This window comes from Petromyzon marinus, chromosome 28 (genome assembly GCF_048934315.1).
Source record: "Petromyzon marinus isolate PM22_M1 ecotype Great Lakes invasive population chromosome 28, UKy_Petmar_22M1.pri1.0, whole genome shotgun sequence".
Classification (NCBI taxonomy): Eukaryota; Metazoa; Chordata; class Hyperoartia; order Petromyzontiformes; family Petromyzontidae; genus Petromyzon; species Petromyzon marinus.
Genome location: NC_133694.1, coordinates 265,294 through 292,866, shown reverse-complemented (window position 1 = coordinate 292,866; position 27,573 = coordinate 265,294). Strand labels below are relative to the sequence as shown.

General features: G+C 47.0%; 1 protein-coding gene across 1 annotated transcript; it reads right to left on the bottom strand.

Moving 5' to 3' along the window:
* Positions 1-764: 764 nt before the first annotated feature.
* On the bottom strand, positions 765-26,500 carry LOC116946840 (endothelin-converting enzyme 2-like). Its single transcript, XM_032962022.2, has 18 exons — positions 25,554-26,500; positions 20,542-20,662; positions 19,995-20,222; positions 15,713-15,834; positions 14,944-15,093; positions 14,423-14,491; positions 13,766-13,933; positions 10,391-10,533; positions 9,396-9,510; positions 8,842-8,955; positions 8,520-8,618; positions 7,899-7,979; positions 6,084-6,187; positions 5,181-5,291; positions 4,650-4,717; positions 3,802-3,992; positions 3,189-3,284; positions 765-2,622 (listed from the first exon to the last, which is right to left on the bottom strand). The coding sequence occupies exons 1-18, from the start codon at positions 25,638-25,640 to the stop codon at positions 2,446-2,448; spliced, it is 2,244 nt and encodes a 747-aa protein (XP_032817913.1). The 5' UTR covers positions 25,641-26,500; the 3' UTR covers positions 765-2,445.
* Positions 26,501-27,573: the final 1,073 nt, after the last annotated feature.

Sequence of the window (27,573 nt, the reverse complement as noted above, 5' to 3'; positions counted from 1 at the left end):
GTGACGTCATTTATGGACGGCCCCTAAATACAAAGCTAATATAACACATCACATACAAAAACAACCATAACTTAAATCCTTGCATAGCATAGCAATTGCACAGATACTTGAAAGAGCCTCAAAAGTGATTTAAATAGAACGATGATGGTGAGCTTTTAATCCCAAACGTTTTCGCTCGGTATTTCTAGAGACAACCGCCACACGAAAGGGAGGAGCTTCTAAGGATACGGGAATTTGTCTGGGAAGTTAAATTATCTAGTAAGAGGATATGTAGCTGACTTTTTTTTGTAACTTTTGATGAAGATGGCTCAATGTCGTTTCCTGTGTAGATCAAGGGGAGCTGATTAGAGTTTAAATAAAGTTTACATTGATGGGTTCTGTAGGGGGCATCGAGGGCCAAGTGGAGTGGGGGAGTTGGACAATGGAAGCAGTCCGTGTTTAGCGCTGAGCCTACACCAAGTCTGTAAATAGCATCACAATAGTCCAATCGTAGTCGGGGTGCATTGCTAAGTTTATACTGGTACGAATGAAGTTGTAAACTGAGTGTACCAGCCTGCAATAGATTAATGTGTCCGTCCGTCCGTCCCCTTTCAATACTTTAACGAAGTGAAATCTCGTGCTGTTGGGTGTAAAATCAGCAAGACAGCGCAGAGACTTGTCCTACCAGCCCACCCTGCAGGGACCTGTTTTCTGTACAGGAGTAGTAGCAGTAGCAATCATCAAACAAAACAATCCCGAGGACGGACTCAAGTCGGAGAGCGCTACAAAAGCACGAAAAGGCATTTTTATTATCTGGAAATCCCTCAATAAGATGAAGCCCCAGAGATCCATTCTCCTAGCACGCCGTTGGAAATAAAATGTTTAAAACGTATAATCAAGGAGCTCATGATGTTACATGTTCCCAAATGTTCCCCGAGATCACGGCTAAATTCAGTGAGATCACATGACTCAGAGAAGTGGTTGGCAATGCGACTACCTCTATTGGTCAATGTCAATGTAATGGGATTATACAGTGCATTGTAATGTACAGAAATTAACAAAAACCGGCCCAAATCAGTTCTGCACAAGCATATTATTTTACGTCATGCACCATACATTAAAAATGTCCCCTCATCGTAACATTGCAGCAGCATTAGTGCATCAACTCACATTCTGATAATCTTTTCATCTCACAGAGTGAGGTTTCTTAACCAGAATTAAACACAGGTAACCCCTGAGGCCACTGCAAGGAGCCAAGCACCCAAACACTTTGAGTCGCAACGTTTTGCAAAAGTGTGCAGAGGCCACGTAAATGCATTTCATATCTCGACGTGCAACTAACACTGCACAGGAAGCTCGGCGGTGAAGTGAGCGACTCGCACCTGAGAACGATTGCTTGTGTGGCAATCGAAACGTCGTGATCTATTATTTTTTCTTTGCAAAAGATATGAACCTGCAACAGATAAGTGAAGGCATTGTACAGGAGACGGCTCAGCAAAGAGGCTGTGAGTTGATGGTGTATTACACGTCGTGAAGCTGCGCGTACTGGTGGTTGATTGCCACCTACTGACGAGTGTATTCCGCAACTAGCAGTTTAGACACGCCATGTCTATTGACAGCAGTGGTTCTCAGACGTTCTTGAATGGCGATCCCCTATCAAGACTACTTGTCCCCTGCCCTCCACTCGCATGCGAGTGTGCACATCACTGTGTGATCTGCACACGTGTGACATATGCGGCTTGGCCTTCAGCAGAACATCACGGGGCCTCCCAGGTTTGTGGAAGAAGCGACGTGCGCGCACGTTGTGTTGCCGTTCTCGATGCGAATTTCAAACGATTCCTGGACGTTAACCAGGCCACAGCCTAGCGCCACTCTTCCCCCCCCCCCGCCCTCCCAAAAGGCTGAGGGGTGCCCCACCGGTTGAGAACAGCTGATTTGATTTGGACCCTGGCCAAGCCGCTACGCCATCTAATCTGGTGCTGGGCCCCCTTCCCGTCATCAAACGTTCACTTTAAATGGTGACAGCAAAAACGGACAAAACATTTGCACAAAGCGAAGTCTTATTTTAAAAAGTAACCCAACCTCAATGTGGAATCGCATTTTAGAAGCAACCATAGCAATAATACATCCCTTAGAGAGTGTTAAATTGTCAGATATTTTAAAATGTGTGTGTGTGTGCGCAAGACCTGGGGACCAAAAGAACAAAGCTGTATAGATTAAGTAGCAACTCTCAAAGTGCCGATGCAAATTCCAGCAAACCCATGTGATTGTGTAAAACTGGGAGAGGGTGGGGAAGGGGCGCTTCAACCAATCGTGTTGCTGGTTTCGTTTGGTTGTTTCAAAAACTCTTCCACCCCTCTCCCCCGCACCCAACCGCAGCGCCAACCCCACTGCGCTTCCCACAGATCCCTGGCTCCATGATCGGCGCTTTTGTCGCGTCCGAGAGCGCCGGGTGGCTGGGCCGCGTCACCAGATCTGGCACTTTTTCTCGGGGTTCATGGCCGAGCCCAGTTTGCAGCCGAAGTGCCGGGCGAACTCGGCTGAGTTGGAGAGCGCCCCCTTGATGCGCAGTCGCGGGGGGCTGTGGTTGTCCGTCACGAAGCTCTCCTCCAGCGCCTGGGGGGTCTGCACCGAGCACCACGTCTGCGAATGGCGGCACGACAAAGCAGAACGACCCGAAATGCGCCCAATCTCGCGCCCAATCTCATCACATCTCCCTCCCACCATCTCTTTTCCCAAGCTCTTATCGAACTTTGCTCTATTCACGAAACCTTATGACTTATCTATGACATATTTCCTAGTCCTGTTTGTTGCTGGCTGCTTGACGTTTTGGGCCTCAGGGTCTGTGCTCAGCAGCTGTGTAAGAAAAAGCACTCAGGAGTTAAGCAGGGTTGAACTTTCTTGCTTGCTTGGCACTTGCATGAGAGACTGGGATTATCAGATGTCGCAGGCCTGGCCTATTGGGTAGCTAGGAGATGGCAGTACAGTGTGGACTCTTGAATCGATCTGTGCAAGTGTTAACCCATCGTACGCTGGGTTTTTGTCTGAATACTTTTGGGTTCCTCCCACCAGGTGGCAGCACACACATCCTGTGTGAGTGGCCGCCACAAACAAATCACAAAGAAGTTCGAACCACCAAAGTGACGCCATCTCAGGCGGTACCGACGAGTGGAGTATCTGGCTTGGGCTCGCTGGCTCCCAAGGGGTACCTGGGCGAAGGCAATGAAGAACAGCTGCTGGTTGGTCAGGTTCATGGCCGGCAGCGACTGTTCCTTCCCATTGGTCTCGACCCACTGCTCGTAGGCCTGCAGCGACACAGAGACAAAGACCCCCCCCCCCCCACTGTAGTCTAAACAGACTGCTGGGGCAAGTGCTGTTAGAGAGCATCTATTGAGGCCGACTTGCCACACGATGTGGATGTCCCTCTCTATCATCTCTCCCGCTAGGGTCGATAATGAGTTCCAATTTGTGGGGCAGTTAATTGGTTGTCTTAATTAAAGACTAGTCCCTGCCATAGGTATGTGGAATTTCCACAACTGGCTCAGGTCTATAAACAGGAAATAAGCACTGCCTCAATGCTTACATAAGCAGGAAATCACTGACTCTTATTCTGAGTCTCTCCTCTGTATTCTTCCCACAAAGTGGTATCTACTTTTAAGACCAAGGAAAGATGGTGTGACGAGTAGGCCTCGGGTTGGGAATTCGGAATGTTACGATCATGGGTAGTGCTCTACCCCAGCGAATTCCTGATAGGGGGCCACGAAATATGCTATGCCGTGAGAGAGCGTGGGCTCCGCGCGGGCAGACGAGGACGGGACGCACCTGGAAGGCGACGTGCAAGCCTCCATTGTCGGCGATGTTCTCCCCGAGGGTGCGGTGCCCGTTCACGTGCCGCCCCTGCTCCTCGTAGGCCCCGTACTGCTGCTCCATGCAGCCGGCCTTCTCCTCAAACTGCTTCCGCGTGCCGGCCTCCCACCACTCTTTCAGGTTGCCATTGTAGTTGTAGCGGCTGCCTGCCGTGTGCAACAACGAAATCGTTTGTTGGGCTGGCAATAAGGGATGTGTAGGGGAGTAATGATTCAGGCTAGCAGCCTCCAGTGGCTGGAGGGGAACAACTCATTACGCACAACGTATACAAATAACTTGAATTGTCTAGATGCAATACTTATGGCCGAGTCGACGCGTTGCGGCATTCCTGCCGGCAATGGCTGCAAAATAAATTAAAAACCACGACCTCTAACCCTGCAACCCTCTCCCCTTGCTCGTGTATTTTTTCAACTGGACACAGGCACGAAGCCATACTTTTTCCTCTTCGCAATCATTGGTGTTTCTATTTGGTGCTCACATAGTTTGCATTTGCAGAACTATGAATATATCTTTTTTAATTGCATTCACGTGCAGTGTCCTGAGTTGGGCTACCCGTTGGATATTTCTTCTCTCGAGCTTTTACCGCACACTCCTGCTGCGGGCATCTTCAGACGTAGGCATCATTGACTCCTGAAGGTGCCCAAAGTAAGTAATGTGTGGCGAGAGAGGACACCAATGCGCTGCCCAACTTAAAAAATCGCACATGGATTACAAGCAGCTGAGAAAACTGCCAAGTACAATACATTCAACTCTCATGCACAGTACATTAACGGTGCTATTCTTGTGATGGTGGTGAAAAATACCTTTATCATCAAAGGCGTGTGTGAGCTCATGTCCAATCACTGTGCCGATGCTTCCGTAATTGATGAACCTGTATGCACACGAGTGGAGTAGAGAGTGATGAGGCTGTCAAAAGGGGACTTTTTTTTGTTGATTATAATAATGTCAACTTGTAACGTGCCACTGCCATGCAGTATTTGGTCGCTCTCCAATAGGCAGGATGACTCAGAGGTGCTAGGAGGAACCATAGACAAGTGAAAGGCAGCAGCCACGCAGTGAGCCGGCACCAACAGCTGCCCAAGCTCTGTGGTCCTCTATATATGAAGATGGTTTGAGCCAAATAATTTGTATTTATAAATGTGGGAGGAAACTTGAGCACATAAGGAAAAAGCACTCGTGGAAGGGGGCAACAGTCAATCCCACTCAGGTGGAACATATGGAGATTAGTCCATACTTGCTGTCCCGCCTGTCATAGCGAGCCAGAGTATGGCACCTTGACGCCCCCTAGGTGGGAAACCCGCCTAGGAGGTGTCCTGATCAATAGTCACACGCACATGGGAGCAGCCTTGTCGTAGAAGGGCTCTTGCAGAATTCCTGCGGGAAACACCATGCTGTTCTCTGTAGGCGTGTAGTACGCATTGACAGTCGGCGGCGTGACGCGCCAGCTGCAATGGACAGGAGGGTCAGAAGTCAACAGGGCACAGGGCTCATTCCTGATCCATTGGTGTAATTTCCACATTTCTATTACGGGTATCATAGGGCCAGGAACAACCGGTAACAGTAAGGCTGCTAAATAATTACGGCATGCAACAGTTTGGCCCAGATTTGCCCCAACAAGGAAAATGTTGAATTTCCACCACTGTCTCAAGGCCACCTACAGAAATGTTCACCCAATGGTTGTTTGAAGAGACGATTTTAATTTAATAATTATCTAGATTATCCACATGTTGTGCTGTATGTGCAGAACCAATGGGCACAAGCATGGATTAACCACAACCCTATCGTAATTGACAATACAATATAAAACAAATCTCTATTAACAATACAGTAATAATGTAGCACATTTGGTATGTGCACCAGTCGTACAGTGCAAGGCTGTCACAAAGAGGGCAATGTTGCTATGTTTATCCCAAATGAGTAATTTGCACCGTAACTTTCCAAATTCGAACCACGGTCCCTGCAGTAATGGCTTGCTCTTTTGGAACAACCTCACAGGGACTTACCACCCACCGTGTAGCAGACGCCGCGCAGTATTTTATGGTTCATACACCCGCAATGTTAGCCAGGGGAGCCTGCCAGATTTAAACCGTGAATCTTTTCTGTAAGCGGCGAGCGCGCCACCACTACAGGTGTGTGTTTTCAATTGTAAGACAGTTGAGGACCATGCAATGCCATCTAATGGGGGCGTGTGCCGATCACAGCCTGGCAAAGGGTGCCGTGTGGAAATACAGACGCACGTGTCGGTGCTGCGGCCATAACGAAGCAAGTCCCTCCATCCCTCCACATCGAACAGGTAGCTGCTCAGCACGTTCTGGAAATAGCTGCCGTTCACAAGGTTCAGCTGCAAAACACAAGGAATTAACACTGAAAAACCTTGTGGTGGGCGTATCGATTCGGAGGCCCTGGGTTAAATATTCATGGTTGATTCGTGTGCAGCGTCATTCATGCAAGATGCTTTTCAAAGTGCCGGTGAATTTGTTACGCACGCAGTTTTTGCACGGAGGTGCGGAAAACTGCAGACAGCGGTGGGAAGGCAGCTCGAACTGGTGCCAACAATTTCCAAATGTTCTCTATTGGGTTGTTTGGTCAACTCCATGAAGAAGTAATAATAGGGTTTTTCCCCTTTTTTTCTGGAAACAAAACTGAAACCTTTTTACGAAGATTCATATCTGCATTAACCACAATACCTGCAGTCAAAATGCAAAAAAAAAACATACTATGATAATATATGCATTGTCCTTGAAACTGATTGGTCTACACCAAGGGAAGGTTTTCTTTTGAGCCTCGACCTAATTGATCCTCGACCAGATGACGCCAAAAGGCATGAAGAAGTGTTTATACTTGTGGGAAGAAACCAGAGTTTCCGAAGAAAACTCACGCGTATGAGGGGGATACTAACATCTCGATCCCCGTACAGATGGGAATGAACCCACTTGTTGTACTGCCATCAGGAGATGGCGACCCAGGATGATTACAGGTAGGGATGGGTATTCATGAATGTCACCCTTGCACCTACAATTCAAAACACAGTTCCCAATGTAGAACCTCCAACAATAGCAACAGTAGCAACAACAATTGCAATAGAAAAAACTATTTTGATGCATCAAGACCCTTTAGATGCATGGATTCCTCCAGAATAAATAACCATTCTTATTCTATGAACCAGCGATGGGATAAAAGTTCGATTAAGGATCAAAGCCAGTTGGATATATACAAATAAAACATAAAAGTATAACGTAAAGATAATGAAACATATGCGTGGCATTAAAATAACGATTCTACATCAATTTGACCAAAAAATATGGAAAATTTTTATCAACAATAATTCTTAAAACACGAAATCTATGTAAAATGATACTTTGATGATAGTCCAAGCCACGGTGCCTCCCAGTTCAAACAAGCAATGGGCAGTGCCACCATCTCCTTTGGAGGCCTCAAATCATTGCGGAAATTCCACAATAAAATGACGGAGAGCACTCACACCTACTCGAGCGCCGCGTATTTGTGATGTCGATCCGTAAACGTGCTGAGGTCACACTGAGCGACTGCTTCTCCCGCAGGCTTCGCCAGCTCAAGTTGTGCTGCTCAAACGGTGCTCATCTGTTTACAGCCCTGAGCCAATGGTGGAAATTCCACATTCATATGGCAGTGGTGAGTCTATCCATAGGGCAACCACTGTTGACTTTCGCACTGAGTGATAGTTATTGTATCGACCCCAGTGAGATGATGGGGCGAGTCAATCCCCAACCAGGATTTAAACTCACAACCTTCTGACTCTGAGCCACATGCTCCACCACTGAGCCTCCTGGCAGCGTTATCAGTCATTGACTTGGCCCATCATCCCTCTGGGATCAGTAAAATTGGTACCACTTTGTGGGACGTCAATAGCATCATATGGACAGGAACGTGACATTTCCACTGCTGGCTCAGGGCCGCCAACGTAGATGAGGATTGCCTCATGTGGGTTGGAGCAAAGAAGCACTGTGACTCGACTTTTAAATCAATTTCCGATTGTGGCATCTCCTCCACGGCAGTGCGCATATCAACTGCACCTTGATGTATATGCTGTCCAATTTCGCAGCATCGTCCAGCAAAGGATGTGAATATCCGACTTTATCTCTCATGGAGTTGGACTGCAAAGAAAATAAAGGTACAAAACAATGCAAAGCAAGGAATAATATATTCACAATTATTATTTGCATGTATATCACTCCCATAACAAAACAAAATGTCCCAGTGACAGCTGTGCCAGTGCAGCACAAGGTGGCCCAGCACCGGGCTGTGAGTGCCCATTCGTCAGCAGGGGTTGGTGATTGCCGTGTGTATCCCGATCCAGTCGCTTGGAGACAGCCTGGCATGAGGCACACCCCCTAGCATCCCATCATCCACAAGGGACGCATGTGGGGCCATATATGGCAGTATTATGCAATTGCTCTTCAGCAGTAACTACCCAGCAAGGCGCCCAAGTTGAGAATCGAACCCAGGGACTTCTTGCTGTGAGGGACGAGTGTTTTCACTGCGCCGCTGCCACCCACTTCTCCTGGCTGCAAGAGTAGTTGACTCGGTGCGTTTATCACAACACATACAGTTCTGTGACCCTACAGTCGGGGTCAAGATAACGATGAGTGAAACAAACGTCGTGTACAAGTCGTTCATGAATCGCATCGCCTCACCTTCTCCAAAGCTGCACTCCTGGTGACATTGTCCATCCAGCTCAGGGTATCCAGGTTCTTGTTGAACGCCAATCGCGTGGATTCAATCATTTTTTCCACCTGTTCTCACGCAGACGCCACGCGGTTCGATAAACCTCAATGTAAAGCAGTCGGGTTGCTTCAACAATCACCAATTCACTCCAGTCACTTTGTCACGAGTAGTCAGTCACCTCTTTATCACTGTTATTTCACTACCGTGTCCAGATATTTCTCTATTCATCGAAACATTTTTTTTAATTCCATCTCTTAGTGATTGGTCCTACCAGACACACCACGCTCTCACCTGTATCGTTTGATGCACGTCAAAGTAGCGCTTCACATACAGGGCTCCAAGGCCCATGCCGATGACTCTGTCCGTCTCTAAAACGCACTTCTGCCACCGAGGGACAAATCCGCCCTAGAAAAGCAAACGAAGCAAGTAAAAGTTGCAACACAAGATGAAAGAGCTTTAATTATGTAAATACACACCTTATACTTGTGAGACAGCCCTGGACACAAGGCCCAGGGGTCTAGAGCACAGAAACTGATTGCAATATTTGTCTTAAGTCATGAATGCTGCAAGTGTAGAAATATCTGAAATGTTATAATGGAAAACCAATCCAAATTCAAAGGTCGTATGGGTGTCCGAATGATATGATGGGGGTATGGCAGTGATTGCTAGGAATGACGTCATTAATCCCACTGCACCAGCCAATCAGCTGCCAGGAAGACAACCCCATGCAACATGACCCGCGTGACATCGCTCCATGCGCTTCAGCCGATTTGTGGCGAAGATAAGTATATTAATGATAACCATCAAAAAGTAAGATCCTTGCAGGACTCTTTAACTCGGCCTACCTTCTCTGTTCCAAAGATGACATCCTTTAGCTTGTTCCTTACAGTCTCGAATTGGTTGCCTAGACTTGGAATCAGCTTCTGCACGACGCGCCACACCACGTAGTTGTTGAGCACCCTGGTCAAGGCAGAGAGAGGATAGCCGAGTCCACACTCCATACCCTTGGCTCAACGACTGAGAAATAATCTATAATACCTTTGCATTAATATACCTTTGCTTAAATGCCTCAGCAACTCAAAGCACCTGACATCACTTCTCATCTCAAACATTCGAAGGGCACCCCCAGTGGCAGCTATCCCTCTGTGGTACCCGGTGACACAGCACTGATATGCATGTGGGCATTAGCTTGCCAGTCGGGAGTGATGATTTCTCTACACAATCCTGAGATATCTGTGGGTAATTTAGAAATTTGGATCACGACACCAGTACACAGTGACCAACTTTTTTATAACCGAATGGTATCTGTAAGATTCACGGTGAAGCGAACGGCATGTATTTTATGGTCAGAACACCCGCTGGATAACCAGAGCAGCCTGTCGGATTCGATGGTCTACCAGACTGACTGTTTCATGTCATCCATTCTGTTTTCATCCACCACACTGCAGGTCACAACAACTCACTCACTCAATTACCACACTGCAGGTCACAATGATTCTCTTTCTGCTTCTTCCCTCATATTACTCCACTTTAAAATACCTTCCCATTGTCTCTATTCCCCAAGCTCGTATAACAACCTTGCTCAATTGAAAAAAGTGAAGACCCTTTCTGTTACAATTTCATTGTTTGTTGTTAGACATTTTTTTACACAATTGCTCAGCCTTGGCCCAAAGGCTGAACACGTAACATGGCCGGCAGCACGCTATGAACAATTATCAATTGAGGTTTTGGATCTTTAGACCTGTACTCAACCACTGAGTTTACAACTAAATACACAAAATGTTGTTGTAATATTAATAGTAAGTGAAAATAATGAGCAGTGTTGGGTGTAGCTGCCTACTCGAGCGGCGTGCGTTTGCAGAGAGCTGTGATCTTTTGAAAGTAGTTCTCAGAAAACACGACAATGGTGTCCGATGGTTCCATCATGAACGGGTAGAAAACGACCTTCAGGTAGGCCAACCAGTCGATGAAGGGCGACAGGTTCTGCACCAAAAGAAACGCACACAGGCAGCGGAAAATGTAAACATTGGATCCTAAACAACACCCAATGTGACGCACAAGAAAGTGATGAATGGGTGTACTCAGATTGTAAATGTTATGGATTTGCTCTCCAGCACACCGGTGTGCTGTACTAGTAACGAATTGGCATGTTCTGTTTACGTGACAAACCTTACTAGTTGGCTGTGTCGGGTGGTGGCGAGTTTAACGACACATTTATATTTACGTGATATAACCCAAAAACTTCTATATTATGGATGATATTGGTCGTGAAAGCCTATGCCTAAAGTGAATTAATGTAGTTCAAATAGTGGTGCAGTTGGAAACTTAACTTCTATTAATAACACTGTGTAGCAATTACTGTATCGAATTACACTAACGCAATTTTTGTTCTTGGGTAGCAAGTGTTATTTCCTAATTGCTTATGCCTCAAAAGTACAGAAAATGCCTATTATTCCCCACAAACTTTGCTTTTGTGACCAGGACAGTGATATTTGGAAATGTACCTATTTTCCAGAACATTCCAGATAGATTCAGTGCTGAGTGAACTTGGAGTAACTTCTAGAACATTCTAGAACTTTCGAGTAATATAAATATTAGTATAAATACAGGGGCCTTGAGCCCACCAGTTCAGTTTAGTTCCAGCTGCCTAAGTGGATACATATCTGCATTTTTCTGAGATGGCATCAAGAGGCTGCAAGCATCTGTCAGATGCATTTTGCTATCAAGACAACAGCGAAAAAGTACTCTGTGGAATCTCTTACACATTAGTCATGGGTGAAATAAATGTATTTTTGTAGGATGGTACAGAGGGGAAAAGAGAGCCATGAAGTTCACTATCCCAAGAATTTGACGGGAACCCACTGACAACTCAAGCAACTGCTGCTTCTGCATGGTGGACCCTTCCAAACGTCGGACTGACAAGAATGCACCTGCTATTACGTATCCGGACCTTCCTTCATCCATCGCCTCGGTGTCACACTGCCATGAGCTCCCCGTACCCACTCCTCCAGAGAGAGAGCAGCAACTCAGAGAGCGAGGAAGACATTGTAGATCCAGATGACAATTTCAGAGGTGGAGCAGAGGAGAGAAACCCATACTCCCCCAACCAAAAAGACCTCAACGACTTGATTAGAGATCTTGGTCTCACCAAGTCCAATGCCGAGCTTTTGACGTCGAGGCTCAAGTAGTGGAACTTGTTGGATGAAAGTGTGCAAGTCGCAGATCAGAGGAAGCGTCACCAACCTTTTTGCAGCTTCTACACCCGTCAAGATGGGCTCTGCTTCTGCCACATTGTGACCAGTCTGTTCGAGGCAATCGGAATCGCCTGTAACCAGAATGAGTGGCGTCTCTTCATTGACAGCTCATCCAGAAGCCTCAAAGCCATGCTGCTTCATAATGGTAACAAGTACCCATCTCTTCCCCTGGCTCACTCGGTCCACCTCAAAGAGGATTACAACAGCATCAAGACCTTGCTGGACGCCTGGAAGTATGATGAGTATGGCTGGGAGGTCATCGGAGACTTCAAAATGGTGGCATTCTTGATGGGTCTCCGAGGCGGTTTTACCAAGTTTCCCTGCTATCTTTGCCTTTGGGACAGCAGGGACACCAAGGCGCACTACCACAGGCGGGACTGGCCACAGTAGACCGAGTTCTCTGTGGGGAGGAACAATGTCAAGTGGGAGCTACTGGTGGACCCCTGGAAGGTGATGATGCCACCATTGCACATCAAATTGGGCCTTATGAAACAATTTGTCAGAGCTGTAGATAAGGAGTCGGCAGCCTTCAAGTACCTTCAAGACTTCTTTCCTAAGCTGTCTGAGGCAAAGGTCAAAGCCGGTGTCTTTGTCGGACCACAGATAAAGAAGATCCTGGAGTGCAACGAATTCCCCAAGAAGCTCACGTAAGGAGAAAGCGGCTTGGGGAAAGCTTTGTTGCAGTGGTTCGTGGCTTCCTGGGCAATCACAAGGTCGAAAACTACGTGGAGCTGAATGATGAGAGTGGTGAAGAACTACGGCACAATGGGCTGTAGGATGTCCCTCAAATTCCATATCCTTGATGCTCATCTTGATAAATTCAAGGAGAACATGGGAGCATACTCGGAGGGGCAAGGCGAGCGCTTCCACCATGATATAATGGACTTTGAATGCCGCTACCAAGGACAGTATAACGAGAACATGATGGGAGACGAGATTTGGGAGCTAATTCATGAAAGTGATTTACAGGATAATCGTAAATCTCGAAAAACTACTCACTCCTAGTCATTTTTGTATTACTTTAGTATAAATACATGTACATTTTTATTCATATATTGTTTTTTTGCAGACTTTATGTGAACGAAAAAACACATTCAACCTTTTTCTCATTTAAAATAGGCAAATTTCAAAATATCACTGTACTGGTCACAAAAGCAAAGCTTGTGGGGAATAATAGCCATTTTCTATACTTTTTAGGCATTAGCAATTACGAAATAATACTTACTACCCAGGAACAAAAATTGTGCTCGTGTAATTCGATACAGTAATTTCAAGTATTTAATAGTAATATTACACTTTTTTAATGTGCCAAACAAGATGGAATAGTTTGATTCAAGAATAATTTTAATATCAAATGATAGGTAATTGACAGCTTTATGCCAGGCATTCATCATACTATTGGTAGTAACATGCGTGAGAATATTACTTAGAAGTCAAATACATTTCCTGCTGAAATAAATATTCAGATGGTGCTCATCTCCTGTTTACAGCCCTGAGCCAGTGGTGGAAATTCCATATTCCTATGGTGGGGAGGCGAGTCTATGCATAGGACAACCACTGTTGTATGTATGTTGAACTTCTCTCGCACCGTAGGTAGCCAAACGTCCTAATCGGAGGTTGCCTTCCCCACAGAATGGGTTATCATTTTATTGACTCCAGATGGGTTAGGTCCACCCCAAACCACAATTTGAACTCGGAACCTTTCAATTGTAAGCTACTCGCGCCACCGCTGAGCCACTTGGCCGAATCATAAAAAAATATATTATTAATGTGGATCTGCATGACGCCAAATTTCCCATGATTTTGTACCATTGAAAAGCATCACGAGTGATCAATAGACCACCTAGAACTGGGTTCTCCAATGATCACTGCAGATCTGCAAGGCCTTCAGGCCACGACCCTCTGCGGAGGTGTAGCAGAGTGGCCATGCGTGCCAATCGCAGCGCGATCAGGGAAGCTACCTGCAGATCGCTGATGTTCATGACCCGCATGGCACTGTTGGGTGTGGAGATGACCGCGAGCTGCTTTTCGAACTCCAGCACGTCCCGCATTGCGTGGCGCGTGGCGTTCTCCTCGCCACCCAAGAGCAGGGAGAGGTCCTGCATGTACTCCAGGTAGGCCTCTTGGATCTATCACACAGAAAGGGATTGCGACATTCTCTGTTGCTGATGAAGGTCAAGACATCATTGTGGTCAATGCCGCCGATAACGACCACATCTCACCATCGCTTCCTTCCACGATTGCACCTAAACTCCCAGGGTCTGACTCTGCTCTTAAAGTCTCGTCATCACCACTACCATCTGCAGTCTTTAAGTATTCCCCTTGCTACAGTCAACACATCCTTAAAGGAGCACTACTTTAGTGTCGAGATCACCATTGCCGTCTTAGTTGCTGACCTCTGGGTGCCACTGTAATGCACGTCTGGGTACCATGCCCTCCTCCACCCTGCACACGTGTCCCACCCATCACAACGTCCTCTACAATATGTCCTTGCCTCATTCTATTCCAAAGCATCTCAAGCGATGGCTCACATCTGAACACTGTGATCCCTCTGTACATTTTTCAAATGCCGTTCTTCCCTCTAGGGCTACAGGCCAACTGCTAGGTGCTCAACAGACCTTGATGTTCTCCTCGGTGTTGTTGAAGTAGTAGTCCCTTGATGGCAAAACAAGATTGGGCTGAGCCAGCTGAAAGAACAAACGCAGCAAATCAGAAACCACAGACTATGTAACCTGCCACGGAGTAATCATGAGCGCAATGGACTCGCAGTCCAGCAGTTGCCGATTCGATTTCATCTCCCGGCGCAGCAGTTGAAACAATGGGGCAAGGTTATTAAATCTCCCCCACCGCTTCTCTTCACCCAGCGGTGTAAATGGATACCACCGCAGCTTGTCATTCGGTGGGTTGCATGTGATGCGGTCAAGTGTGGGTACGCCCACCTCTTCTGATACCTTCTCAGTGCATGTGAGCATATGTCCCACTTGCTTGTTGCACAGGGTCTAGAGATGCAGTTGCATTTAAACCACAACATAAACACGATTGGTAAATTATAGTTTGTGAGCTGTGTGCCCGGGCCACAGGATGAGGCACAATCTGCATCAGGCAGCTGGTGCCAGGAGGCCGACAGCGTCGTCAGCACCTGCAAGGAGACCCTCTGGGAGTCCACGGGGTTGTCGTCGATACTCAGCTCGAACAAACATCCCAAGGTGAAGTTCTTCGTCACATCCTGCAAGACGTTCTGCAGGTTTATGCTGCGGTTCCACCGGCCCGAGATGTTCCAGCCGCCAAGCTGCTCGCGCACACACCCACCCAGATGGTCTGTTGAGGACTCAGCTCATAAAAGACTGGTTCGTTTCATCCACTAGACTGTGTTCAACCAGCACGCTGCAGATTGTCACAACACTCACTTGCCCACTTACTCACCACACTGCAGGTCACCTCACTTATCTTCCTAGTTCTTCCCTTGCACTGCTCCAGTTTGGAATTCCCTCCCCCCCCCCCCCCCCACTGTTTTGTTTCCCAAGTTCTTATAACCTTGCTCAATTAAAAAATGTTATCTCTGAACTATTACAACTTTGATAGTGCTGTTTGTTGCTGGCCACTTTGCATTTTGGGCCTTTCAGCCCGTGCTCAACTGCGTAAAAAATAATAAATGCCGCAAAGCCATGGAGGTGGCACAGTGACAGAAAATTCAAAGATCCATTACAAAGTCAAAGGTGAAACATCACGACGATCCGATCAGTGTGGAGCCATGCTCATCACCACTGCTGGAAATGAACGGTGGGACAATGCATCATCAATTAACATTGATGCTTATGCTCAATGTGTACAAGGACTTTATATTCTTGGTTCTTTCGGTAAAGTCACATTGAAGGGAAACAATAAAATAATAATGTATATGCGAGGACCTTCTCAATGACATCCACTAGTGGCTGGGCCCCGGCTTTCTCTATCGCGTCCATATCCATGCAGGACTGATAGAAGCGCTGCGATTTCTGCTCCGACTGGCTCTCTTTCGTTCCGTTGGTCTCTGTAATCACAACACAAACGGCACCGGCAAACTTCGTCACGTTTACCTGCATCTACCTCACTTCGATAAAGTTAACTAATTTAATGTAACCACCCCGGAGGGATGATGGGCCGCACCGACACCTGGCATGCAGTTGAACTCAGTTGTGACCTTCTCATTGTGAGTCTAGTGAGCTCTGACATCAGTGCCGCATAAGTTAAGTAAAAGCTACAGGAACATGGATGTTTAAAAACATATTCTTAGAATATCCGTAGTAATAAATCCCGAAATTATTAATTGCAATACATTTCAATGACCAAATCACAATAAATGTCTCTCATCCCGTCAGATCCAGGAAGCTCAACCAGGAGGAACCTGGCTACAGTGAGGGAAAAACGTATTTGATCCCCTGCTGATTTTGAACGTTTGACCACTGACAAAGAAATGATCAGTCAATAATTTTAATGGTAGGTTTATTTGAACAGTGAGAGACAGAATAACAACAACAAAATCCAGAAAAACGCATGTCAAAAATGTTATAAATTGATTTGCATTTTAATGAAGGAAATAAGTATTTGACCCCTCTGCAAAACATGACTTAGTACTTGGTGGAAAAACCCTTGTTGGCAATCAGGTCAGACGTTTCTTGTAGTTGGCCACCAGGTTTGCACACATCTCAGGAGGGATTTTGTCCCACTCCTCTTTGCAGATATTCTCCAAGTCATTAAGATTTCGAGTCTGACGTTTGGCAACTCGAACCTTCAGCTCCCTCCACAGATTTTCTATGGGATTAAGGTCTGGAGACTGGCTAGGCCGCTCCAGGACCTTGTGCTTCTTCTTGAGCCACTCCTTTGTTGCCTTGGCCGTGTGTTTTGGGTCATTGTCATGCTGGAATACCCATCCACGACCCATTTTCAATGCCCTGGCTGAGGGAAGGAGGTTCTCACCCTAGTTTCTCTTAAACTAGTCCTGAATACCTCCAAAACCAAGGTGCTATGCTTCTCTCTGGGATTAAAGCAGGAAGTTATTTTTCCCCAATTACATTCCTTGAATAATTATCAAATAGAGCAAGTCAAGATCTATAAGTATCTTGGGGTCATCCTGGATTCAAAACTTAGTTTTGAAGATCACATTGATTATATTGGTAAAAAGACAAAAATAAAAATTGGTTGTCTGTATCGACACAAGCACTGCTTCCCCCCAATGTTCCGTTTGGAATTGATAAAAGCTACCATACTGCCTCTACTTGACTACTGTGACATCGTGTATAAATCAGCCCCAAGTACTGTACTGAAGAAGCTTGATTCCATCTATCACTCGGCCTTAAGATTTGCATTGAACTGCCCATATAGGACTCACCACTGTGATCTCTACATTGGGTCAAACTTAACATCTCTTAATGTTCGATGGCTTGTGCACCAGATCTTATTTATTCACGATGTACTTACAAAAAATTCCGCAGACTACCTACTGAATCTCCTCTCTGTTTCAAAGAACAAATTTGACCTCAGGTCTTCGCTCATTTACCAGCTTCACATTCCCTATTGCCATACAAAAACTGGAGGAAGGGCCTTTGCTATTGATGCCCCCAGGGTCTGGAATGCTATTTACAATAAACTGCAACTTGAATCACTACCTATGAGATCTTCACTCAAAACTGCTCTAGAGGAGTTGTACAACCCTAGCTGCCACTGCTATTCAGTGGCCTAAAATATTGCTCTAGATTTTGGTGTTATAATTTATTTACATAGTTTATTGTTAAAAATTCGGTCACAGTCACTATGATCACTGTTACATTGCATTCATGGCTTTTACTTTGGTGATTTCGAAAACGTTTTTTTTTGTTTTGGCCATGTTTTTGTTAATTGTAGTACGGAGTTAGACAGATGGCCTTAATCTTAGTTGGCTTGTGGTTATTGTTGTTGTTGTTATTTGACTTGCATCCCACTGAGATTTTTGCACACAGCGTTGGTGTACGGTGCTATTTCAGGAATATTTTGATATTTTTTTCCTGTATTTTCTGTTTGCACAGTCACATAATCACTTTAAGATGTTTTCTTGTTGATGTTTTTTTGTTTGTTGCGGTTGCACCCGATTCAAGAGCCGAATGGCTCACAGGGCTATACCAAATAAATGAACTATGAACTATGAGGTTCTCACCCAAGATTTGACGGTACATGGCCCCGTCCATCGTCCCTTTGATGCGGTGAAGTTGCCCTGTCCCCTTAGCAGAAAAATACCCCCAAAGCATAATGTTTCCACCTCCATGTTTGACGGTGGGGATGGTGTTCTTGGGGTCATAGGTAGCATTCCTCCTCCAAACACGGCGAGTTGAGTTGATGCCAAAGAGCTCCATTTTGGTCCCATCTGACCACAACACTTTCACCCAGTTGTCCTCTGAATCATTCAGATGTTCATTGGCAAACTTCAGACGGGCATGTATATGTGCTTTCTTGAGCAGGGGGACCTTGCGGGTGCTGCAAGATTTCAGTCCTTCACGGTGTAGTGTGTTACCAATTGTTTTCTTGGTGGCTATGGTCCCAGCTGCCTTGAGATCATTGACAAGATCCTCCCGTGTAGTTCTGGGCTGATTCCTCACCGTTCTCATGATCATTGCAACTCCACGAGGTGAGATCTTGCATGGAGCCCCAGGCCAAGGGAGAGTGACAGTTCTTTTGTGTTTCTTCCATTTGCGAATAATCGCACCAACTGTTGTCACTTTCTCACCAAGCTGCTTGGCAATGGTCTTGTAGCCCATTCCAGCCTTGTGTAGGTCTACAATCTTGTCCCTGACATCCTTGGAGAGCTCTTTGGTCTTGGCCATGGTGGAGAGTTTGGAATCTGATTGATTGATTGCTTCTGTGGACAGGTGTCTTTTCTACAGGTAACAAGCTGAGATTAGGAGCACTCCCTTTAAGAGTGTCCTCCTAATCTCTGTATAAAGACACCTGGGAGCCAGAAATCTTTCTGATTGAGAGGGGGTCAAATACAAATTTCCCTCATTAAAATGCAAATCAATTTATAACATTTTTGACATGCGTTTTTCTGGATTTTTGTTGTTGTTATTCTGTCTCTCACTGTTCAAATAAACCTACCATTAAAATTATAGACTGATCATTTATTTGTCAGTGGGCAAGCGTACAAAATCAGCAGGGGATCAAATACTTTTTTCCCTCACTGTAATGCTCAGATGAGACAGTGCATGCCAAGACCAGCTGTTGAAAGCTTAGGCTACAAGATGGCCAGCAGAGGGCAGTGCAGCAACGGGTTATTAAATTTGTCTGCATGTTATCCCATCTGTGTGTTATCCCCTTGATTACAGTATTACCTGAGAGAGAGATACGTTCTGGAGATCTTTGTGCATAGGACATTTTGCGGATAACGGTACTGGCCTACAAATATCATACGTGCAACATCTGCAGATGCTTCTAAATCTTCGATAAGTTATCTCTCTCATCTCTTTTTCATCACTTTCTCTCCTCACTTCCCCACATCATATTCTCTCTCATCACTTTATCTCATCACTTTCTTTCACACTCTCTATGCAGTCGTATAGAGTTCCAAATGTAATCTGCGAAAAGCCAAAATTGCGGATAGCAAGTTCGCGAATACCGTAGAAGCTTTCTCCAGGTGTCCTGGTTTCCACCCATATGCCAAACACACTTCAATGACCACACACCCCAATTCTGTGGGTGTATTAACCGTAAAATGCATGTCCGTCTGCCTCACAAATTCGTAATGTGCGGTTTTTGTTATGATTCCGAAGTGTGGGAAACCACAGACGAGTAGGAAGGTGGCCAGAACCAGTGCCAATATTTGTCCAAGCTCTGTGGCCCAATATCAGGATGTTTGGCCAATTCCATTAATGAGTGTTTTAAAGTGGGAGGAAACCAGGGTACACAGAAATAACTCACACGTGCAAGGGAGGCAAGACTCGATCCCTGTATAGGTGGAACAAAGATTAAATTAACCTGGATGTGTAATGCCATACCCAGGCAAGTTTCACAGCCCAGTGCGTTTGGGAGTTTCAAGAATGTGTGTGATCCACCAACTGTCGCTGACGCCGCAGAGCTACATCACAGGCGTGCGCTCCCAGCCTCCTATCCAAATGTACAAAAAAATCGGATTCGATTTGCAATGCAATCTGTGTCAGTGGAGCGACTGCGAGATGCGCCACTTACCGAGGACGCCCTTTAGTCGCTGCAGATTCCCGCGCTCCAAGATATCCATGGGGTTCGAGGAGGCTTGACCGTTGGGCAAGGGGTTCATATCGATCCAGCCTCCGCAAGCGTAGGAGTAGAAGTCGTTGCAGGGGTCCGCAGAGAGGTCGAGGGAGTTCAGCACTCGGTTGGTGATGTGCACGCACTCCCGCGTCATGCACACACCGGGCTTCTTGGGCTTCTCTGGGACTGGGAGATTAAAACACGGAGCCGTTCACTCATTGTGGCGTGCGTGTGGTGGCAGTCCGCGGCTCCTCTGTCTTGACTCTACCACAGGTGATTTTACATTTCCACTTACATATGAAAGAATAAGTGCTGCCCCCCAAAAATGGAATGTACCACGGCAGTTTTATTGCGTATTTCTGCTCACCTTGTGAATGCAGCACCGGCCTATGAGACTGGAATTGTGCATGCATCGCTGTAAAGGCCCTCTCGCTCCCCATGGAGGTGCTCTATGCTCAGGCCGAAGCCCTCGCTCAACTCCCGTGGTGATGACATTTGTCCCCACCTGGCAGCTGGTTCTGCACGACGAGGGTGACGACGCAGCATAGCAGCGTGAGGGTGAGCACGAGCACCGTCACGAGCAGCCCCTTCTCCCTCCTCCCCTGTGGCCAGAAGCTCCTCCTCCCCTGAAGGCATTGGCAACAAGGTCACGGGGTATTTAGTCCAAGTTCACCGGCTCAGCACACATCTCTTTTGGCAACAGAGTCAACGTCTAGCCATGTCCGTGCACGCTCAGGTGAGGTGCTCATCTCCACTGGTGATCATGATCCAATAGTGGAAATTTCACATTTCTTTTGTGGGGCCTAGTCTAATCTTAGGACCATCACTGTTGAGTTCCATGATGTCCTACTCATTTTATGTTATTTGTTACAATATTTCACCTGGAGAATCCCTTGAGATAGAACATCTCATTGGCAAGGGTGTCCAGAGTGTAAATTGCCAAATACAACATTGGAAGGGTTGATCTGCTCTTTTACTCCCCGTACAGGATTTGAACTCGCAAGGTTCTGACTGCGAGTTAGGCAATCTGCCACAGTGCCTCTAGCAAGGATGTATGTCTCGGTAAAAATGTATCCAAAGTCAAAATCTATTAAACCTGTCTGCCCAGACAAGATTAAAATATCATGTGGAAGAATTTTAGATTTGAAGCTTTCGTGACTGCAAGGATTCATACTCTGTTTTTTTTAGTAAAGTCATGTAGGTAAAATAAAATAAATGAAAACAACTAAATTAAATCACGACGTTCCGGAGGCAACACAAGCTTTCGTCTTCAGGTGGAAACGTCACAGCAAAATTGCTGTATCAAGTGAAGAGAGCTCTAAGATACCCGAGATTATATACAGGTTAAGGGCGGGGTAGGAGCCCAGGAAGGGCCGTGGGGGGGAGCTAAGTTAAGCCGCCTTTTGTTATGCTGCAGGGGGTTAGGGGGACGGAGAGGCGATGGCGAGTGGTTATCGAAAACGAGCACAACCAACTGGAAGATATGGAAATGGCTGTACAATTATAAGGCAGCTAAAGTTTGACTTGGTTGATGACATCTTTCCAATTATTGGTTTTAAATTGGCCATTGTGTTGTGAGAGATTAGCGTGTCAATGTAAGAAATTTGCTTGTAAATGTAAGATCGGAGAGAGCTCGGAAAGAGCCACCACCACATCGAGGAAAGCAAACAACGGTGGCTGTTAGTGAATTTAACTCAGAGAGTCGAAAATAACTGCTAAGATAGGCAGGTAGGAAGGGAACATCACAGCCAGTTATGACCTTAACTGGTTAATAACGTTCTTCCAACGATTACTCAGTTTGTACCCATCTTCTCGGTTGAATGTATATATCTGGATGGCTTCATGAACGAATCTTTGCTGATAGCCAGTGGGTTTTCAGAGTACCTTCCTCTTGGCAAAATCAATTTAGTGTGTGCCCACAGCGTTAAAACAATAAGCCACGGCCGGGGTTTTGGTCCTACCATGTTTCAGATCTGCCTTATGTTCACAAACCCGGTCCGAGACATGTTGCTTAGTTTCCTCAATGTAACTGCCGCCGCACACACAGCTCAGTTTGTAGACACCGGGGTATTGCAAGTCAGGGATCACATCCTTCACAGATGGGATCAAATCACGAATTTTATGTACTGTGTTGAAATATTTTTGGTCACCCCTGCTATGTATGGCAAGGTGATGGTTTTGATTGGGTCCTCAGATGGTTCTTTCCCAAAGGTTGGGGTGATAGCTTTACGGATTCTATAGTCTGAATATCCATTCATCTTGAGGGCTTGGTGTACGTGCTCCAGTTCACTGGCTAGGTGGTGATGGTCGGAAATACGAGCTCTATGGTATAGAGTTTTGATGAGGGAATCCTTCTGGGATGGATGGTAGTGGGAGTCAGGTTTTAGGTAGGCATTCGTATGGGTGGCTTTCCTGTAGACAGTGTCCCATTGAGCCATCAGGTCTCTATTCGATTAAAACATGCAAGAATGGTAACTTGCCATCCTTTTCCACCTCCATGGTGAATTTGATGGCTAGGTGTATGGAATTGATGTGGATGAAGAATTGGTCCAGAGCTGGTAGGCCATGTGGTCAGATGTCGAACGTATCATCTATGTATCTCTTCCACAAGGAAGGACGTAGGGTGGATGCCTGGATGGCATCTGTCTCAAATTTCTCCATGAAAACAATGCTACAACTGGAGATAAGGGAGAACCCATTTGGGTACCTTCAACTTGTTTAAATAATGTTCCATTCCAGGTGAAGTGTTGATGAGGCAGTGTCTAACCAGGGCTGGTACATCAGCATTCAGTCCTTGTTGGACCAAACCTTCAATGATTGCAATGGTGCCAGGCACAGGAACTTTGGTAAACAAAGATACCAGTTCAAAACTGACAAGCAAATCACCTGGAGATAGTGAGATGTCCTTAATTGAAGAAATAAAGTGAGCTGAGTTAAGTACAGCTGAGGTGGTCTTACTAGTAAATGATTGCAAGGTCTCAGACAGAAATCGGGCCAGTTTGTAGGTGGGTGAGCCAATGGTGGAGACGAAAGGACGGAGTGGTGTACCTTCTTTATCGATTTTCAGTAAGCCATCAAATCAGGGTGGTCTAGCAGCAGAGGGTTTTAATAAAGCTCACGTGACTCAAGCCTGTAGGCAAATTATTCATACCGACATCAGCAACGAGACAATGCCATTTAAATTATTGATACAAAAAAATTATCAAATAAACACGGTTGAAAACAACAGCATCGAATTGCAAGTCTTTCACTGCGTTGCATTTGCTTACAACGAGACTTCCCGAGCTCGTTCCCTTGGACAGCCAACACGAGTCAAGCTGACTTCCTGCAGGCTCCAGAGTCCATGGTCAACTCAAGTTGGCTTTAAATAAAAGTGGCAATGTCGAATTGGTCACTCGAGTCACCACGTGAACTTGGCAGGTCCTTTTCAAATGTACTTGAGAATTAAATGTAAAGGCGACATTTCTGAAAAAATGTAATGTTAACTGTAAATGTCCCATCACGCATGATCAGGATTTTGCCAATGCAGCTCCCAGGCTTTGGAACGATTTGCCTTAACAAGAAAATCTAAATCGTTGGATATGTAAGTCTGTCTTGAAAACTCATCTCTTTAAACTGACCTATACCCTCTAGTTGTGGTCGTTTTCCCTTCTTCTGTTTACTTCCTATCTTCCAGACTCAGCACATAGGTATCTACGGATGAAATGCGCATTACAAATGTAAATTAAATTTCATTACACTATATAATATCGTTGTAGGTGGATTGCCACCCCAAATGAATCCACTTTTGTAAAAAAAATTCTCCCCGCATCTCGCATGATATGGTGTTTGTCACGTGGGTTAGAGTTGGTGGAGGCCATTGGAAATCCCCTAAACTCCCCGTGGTAAACAGCCAACATAACACCCCACAATAGGTGATTTGTTTTTAGCACTGCCCATATCCACCAACCAGCACAGCCGTTACCATCACAATACCACTGCGCCTGTGTACAGGTGGCTTGTGCTGCGATCCACCTCGACTCACAATCATTCAGGACCTTTTGATGGCGGGCAGGCTCGGGTAAAGCTGGCCACGAGTCAGTGATTTTCTATTCACTTTGGGGGTGTAACAGAGATGTCCAGTGGCCCCTACACGCTTTAACATCTTTGACCACGCAGTTGCAGAAGTTTTACATGGCTGGACCGGAGGAATTTCGATCTCATACAGATACGTGAGGCCATAACTTCAGCAACATTGGTTCCATACAAGCAAACGCTAGACCGGATTTGACATTCAGTGTCTCATTAGCAGAGCTGGCTTGCTTGAACCAACGCTGTTAAACTTACAGAGGTTTACAGGCAAGGGCTTAGCTATGGCTCCTAGTTCCACGCAAAACTACAACGCAACAAGATTATGTCCAACGCAGCTGAATTATGTGACTGTGTAACTGGCGAGAATACAGTACAGGCATCCCTCGATGCCTTCTTCAAAAACACGTGTAAAACGAAATATTGTTGATCGGAATGGCTTTTCCCATTAATTTAATACAAAAAACGAGGGATGCGTTTCGGACAGTCATTCCAACGCTACTCCTAACCTAAAATATACTTTTCAAAATCAAAAATAATAAAGCACATTAATATTAAAACGATTGATTAATTTAAAACAAAAAAAATAACGTGACTGTCAGGGCGGTGTGGAGGCGTTCCTCCTGTTGTTGTTGGTGCTGCGTGACGTTTCGTGAACGCGAAAATTCTATTTCGGAAATCGAAAAGTGGCCATAATTTGTCAATTTCTGAAACCAAACGTTCGTTAATCGAGGTCTGTCCTTGACATGGGGGCACGAGAGAAGTTAAACATCACGGAGACGTCCTTCCTCTTGCGGCAATGTCGACTCGCGCGGGGATTTCCAGAGCAGCAACAACAACTCAATCCTCTCATCATCACCATCACCGCCGCCAACCACGCAACGTGTCGACGAGACGCGATGGCAAAACCGGTCGTCTGCTTGGATTAAACCGATCCTGCTGAAAGAGATCACTCCCAGAAGACCATTGTGGTCAATGGAGTGTGTTATTTATTGTGTTATATTCACCGCTACGTAACGTGGTGGAGCGGTGGCGCAGTGGTTGGCTCACTGCAACCGAGTTGGATTCCATGGTGATGACTGCCAGGGCTAACATTACTGGTGACCCACCACGGGGAAGTATGGTCAAATATCCTCTACGGCTACCAACACGACATGTGGGAGGTCTTTCTGCGGCCGTCTGGAATGCCATTCCTTCCGATATTCGAAAGCCATCGGAACTATCCACTTTTAAATCTCGATTGAGAAAATAATTTCTTTGGAACTGCATTTTTGTGTTGAGTTGTCCGTCTCCGGTTAACACGGTTGGCTACGTACGGTGCGAAAGAAGTTAAACACACAGTATATCCATCATACAGTACATACGTTTAATATCACCAGTGGATCGGCAGGACTAAGTTATTATTTAATATACTGTAAACGCAAATCTCTGACTGAACTTTGCACTCACCACTGTGTTCACGCTCAGCTCCGACTCGGGAAACCGGGCGACGTCGTCGTCAACCGAGAGCATCGCTTCGTCATCCTCCATGTCCATGGCAAGGACCCGTCGTGTGTGAAGAAGGGGTGACGAGTGGAATGAGGAGATCCTCTCTCTCTTCACCTCGAGTTCAACAGCTCTCAGCGGCCACCAAACGTCAAATGTCACTCGCGGAAACAGCCTCGCTCACCCACCACCCCCACTAATACTACTACAGTACTGAAACCACGGCTGTCACGAGAGCGCAGTGCCACAACATGGAACGAGTTTCATCGGTAGCCGCCGCCTCCGGTACTAGTTAGTTACCAGCACTGCTGCGATGATCCAGTACCAATCGGTCCACAACACCACCCCCAGAACTAATCAGTGTACAACATTGACGGGTATACAAAACCACCACCGCCTCCAGTTGCAGTCAGCACACAACAACAACAATAATAACTATGAACACGTCCGGGTGCGAGCACGCAACGCGTGCACTGCTGCGACCGCGAGGGGCGGCCCCCGCCCACATAACCCGCGCTATGGCTTAAGCAAGCTGTACACTGTACACGTGTTTTTGTTTCGTTTCTTCGTCCCATCGTCCTGGTGAGGGTCGCGGCGGCAGCGCGCTGAGTCGTGGCGGTCCACACCGCCCTGGCCCTGGCCACAGACTCGAGATCTTCCTCCTGGCGAGTTCCCAGGCGTCGTCGTCCCCACACACTGGCCAAAGACCCCCTGGGCCGCCTCAGGACACGCTGGCGGGGGACTGTGGCGCTCAGCATTGCAGCATGTGCAGTGGCATCGCGATTGCCGCTGGCGAAAAAGTGGATCTGCGGTGTGCGGCAGTAGAGACAGACGTCAGCAGGCCATGACATACACGAGGGGGGCGTCTCGGGGAAAGGTCACAGAAGGGGCCCAGCGGGAAGCCTTGGGAACCCGCTGGTAGGTCCCAGAGAGGGGGGGGAGTGTGGCCGGGGTGAGGCCACGTTGAGAGTATCAGAGGGCCCCTGTGGGAGACCTCGTGGCTGTTGCTGGAAGTGGGATTCCCGTCGTGCTGCTCAAGCCCATCGTCACCATCTCCTCGTCGTCGTCTTCACCATCCAGGGGCGCCGCTAGTCAGACAGCCAACCAATGCCGCCCACAATAGACGGTCTGATTAATAAACATTCCTGCGGAGTGGGAACGTTGGGTTGCTCGCTCAATGGCCAGGGTCAACGGCGGCACCACCACGTGGTGTATTCCGCACAATATGCCCGACTGTGAGGGCGGGCACAAGTCGGCGTGAGTAGGTTAAACGTTGAGTTTTGTAAGGGCACCACGGGGTGACCAGCCCCACCCCACCCAGCCCCTCCCTCCCACCCCCCACCCAGCCCCTCCCCACCCTCCTCACCCAGCCCCTCCCCACCCTCTCCACCCAGCCCCTCCCTCCCCACCCAGCCCCTCTCCACCCAGCCCCACCCTCCCCACCCTCCCCTCTCCACCCAGCCCCTCCCTCCCCACCCTCCCCACCCAGGCCCTCCCCACCCCTCCCCTCTCCACCCAGCCCCACCCTCCCCACCCTCCCCACCCAGCCCCTCCCCACCCCTCCCCTCTCCACCCAGCCCCACCCTCCCCACCCTCCCCACCCAGCCCCTCCCCACCCCTCCCCTCTCCACCCTCCCCTCTCCACCCAGCCCCACCCTCCCTACCCTCCCCTCCCCACCCAGCCCCTCCCTCCCCTCTCCACCCAGCCCCACCCCTCCCATTTTTGGATGCACGATGGACGGACGGACAAATCCTGTGTGCTGGTGGTGTTACCAGGAGGTTCCTACCAGTACGTGTGCACCCACGTAGGGTGTGTGTGTGTGTTATCCCAATGGTGTTCGCCAAATAAAGAAGTGCTCCCAAGTCTTACTGTCTCCGAGTTAGTCACTACGCATGTGTTTTTTTAAAGTAATATATACTGTATATAAAAGGGAAATTTGTGAATGTCTGTTCGAAATGTTTAGCAAACTTCCCAACATGCAAC

What these genes read in the sequence shown, in the direction of transcription:
- LOC116946840 (XM_032962022.2), bottom strand. Translation starts at nt 25,640, where the DNA reads ATGGACATGGAGGATGACGAAGCGATGCTCTCGGTTGACGACGACGTC. An exon ending in GCGACTAAAGGGCGTCCTCG is followed by an intron (nt 15,835 to 19,994) that starts GTAAGTGGCGCA and finishes TTGTGATTACAG; the next exon opens with AGACCAACGGAACGAAAGAG. An exon ending in TACGACAAGGCTGCTCCCAT is followed by an intron (nt 4,718 to 5,180) that starts GTGCGTGTGACT and finishes GTGTGCATACAG; the next exon opens with GTTCATCAATTACGGAAGCA.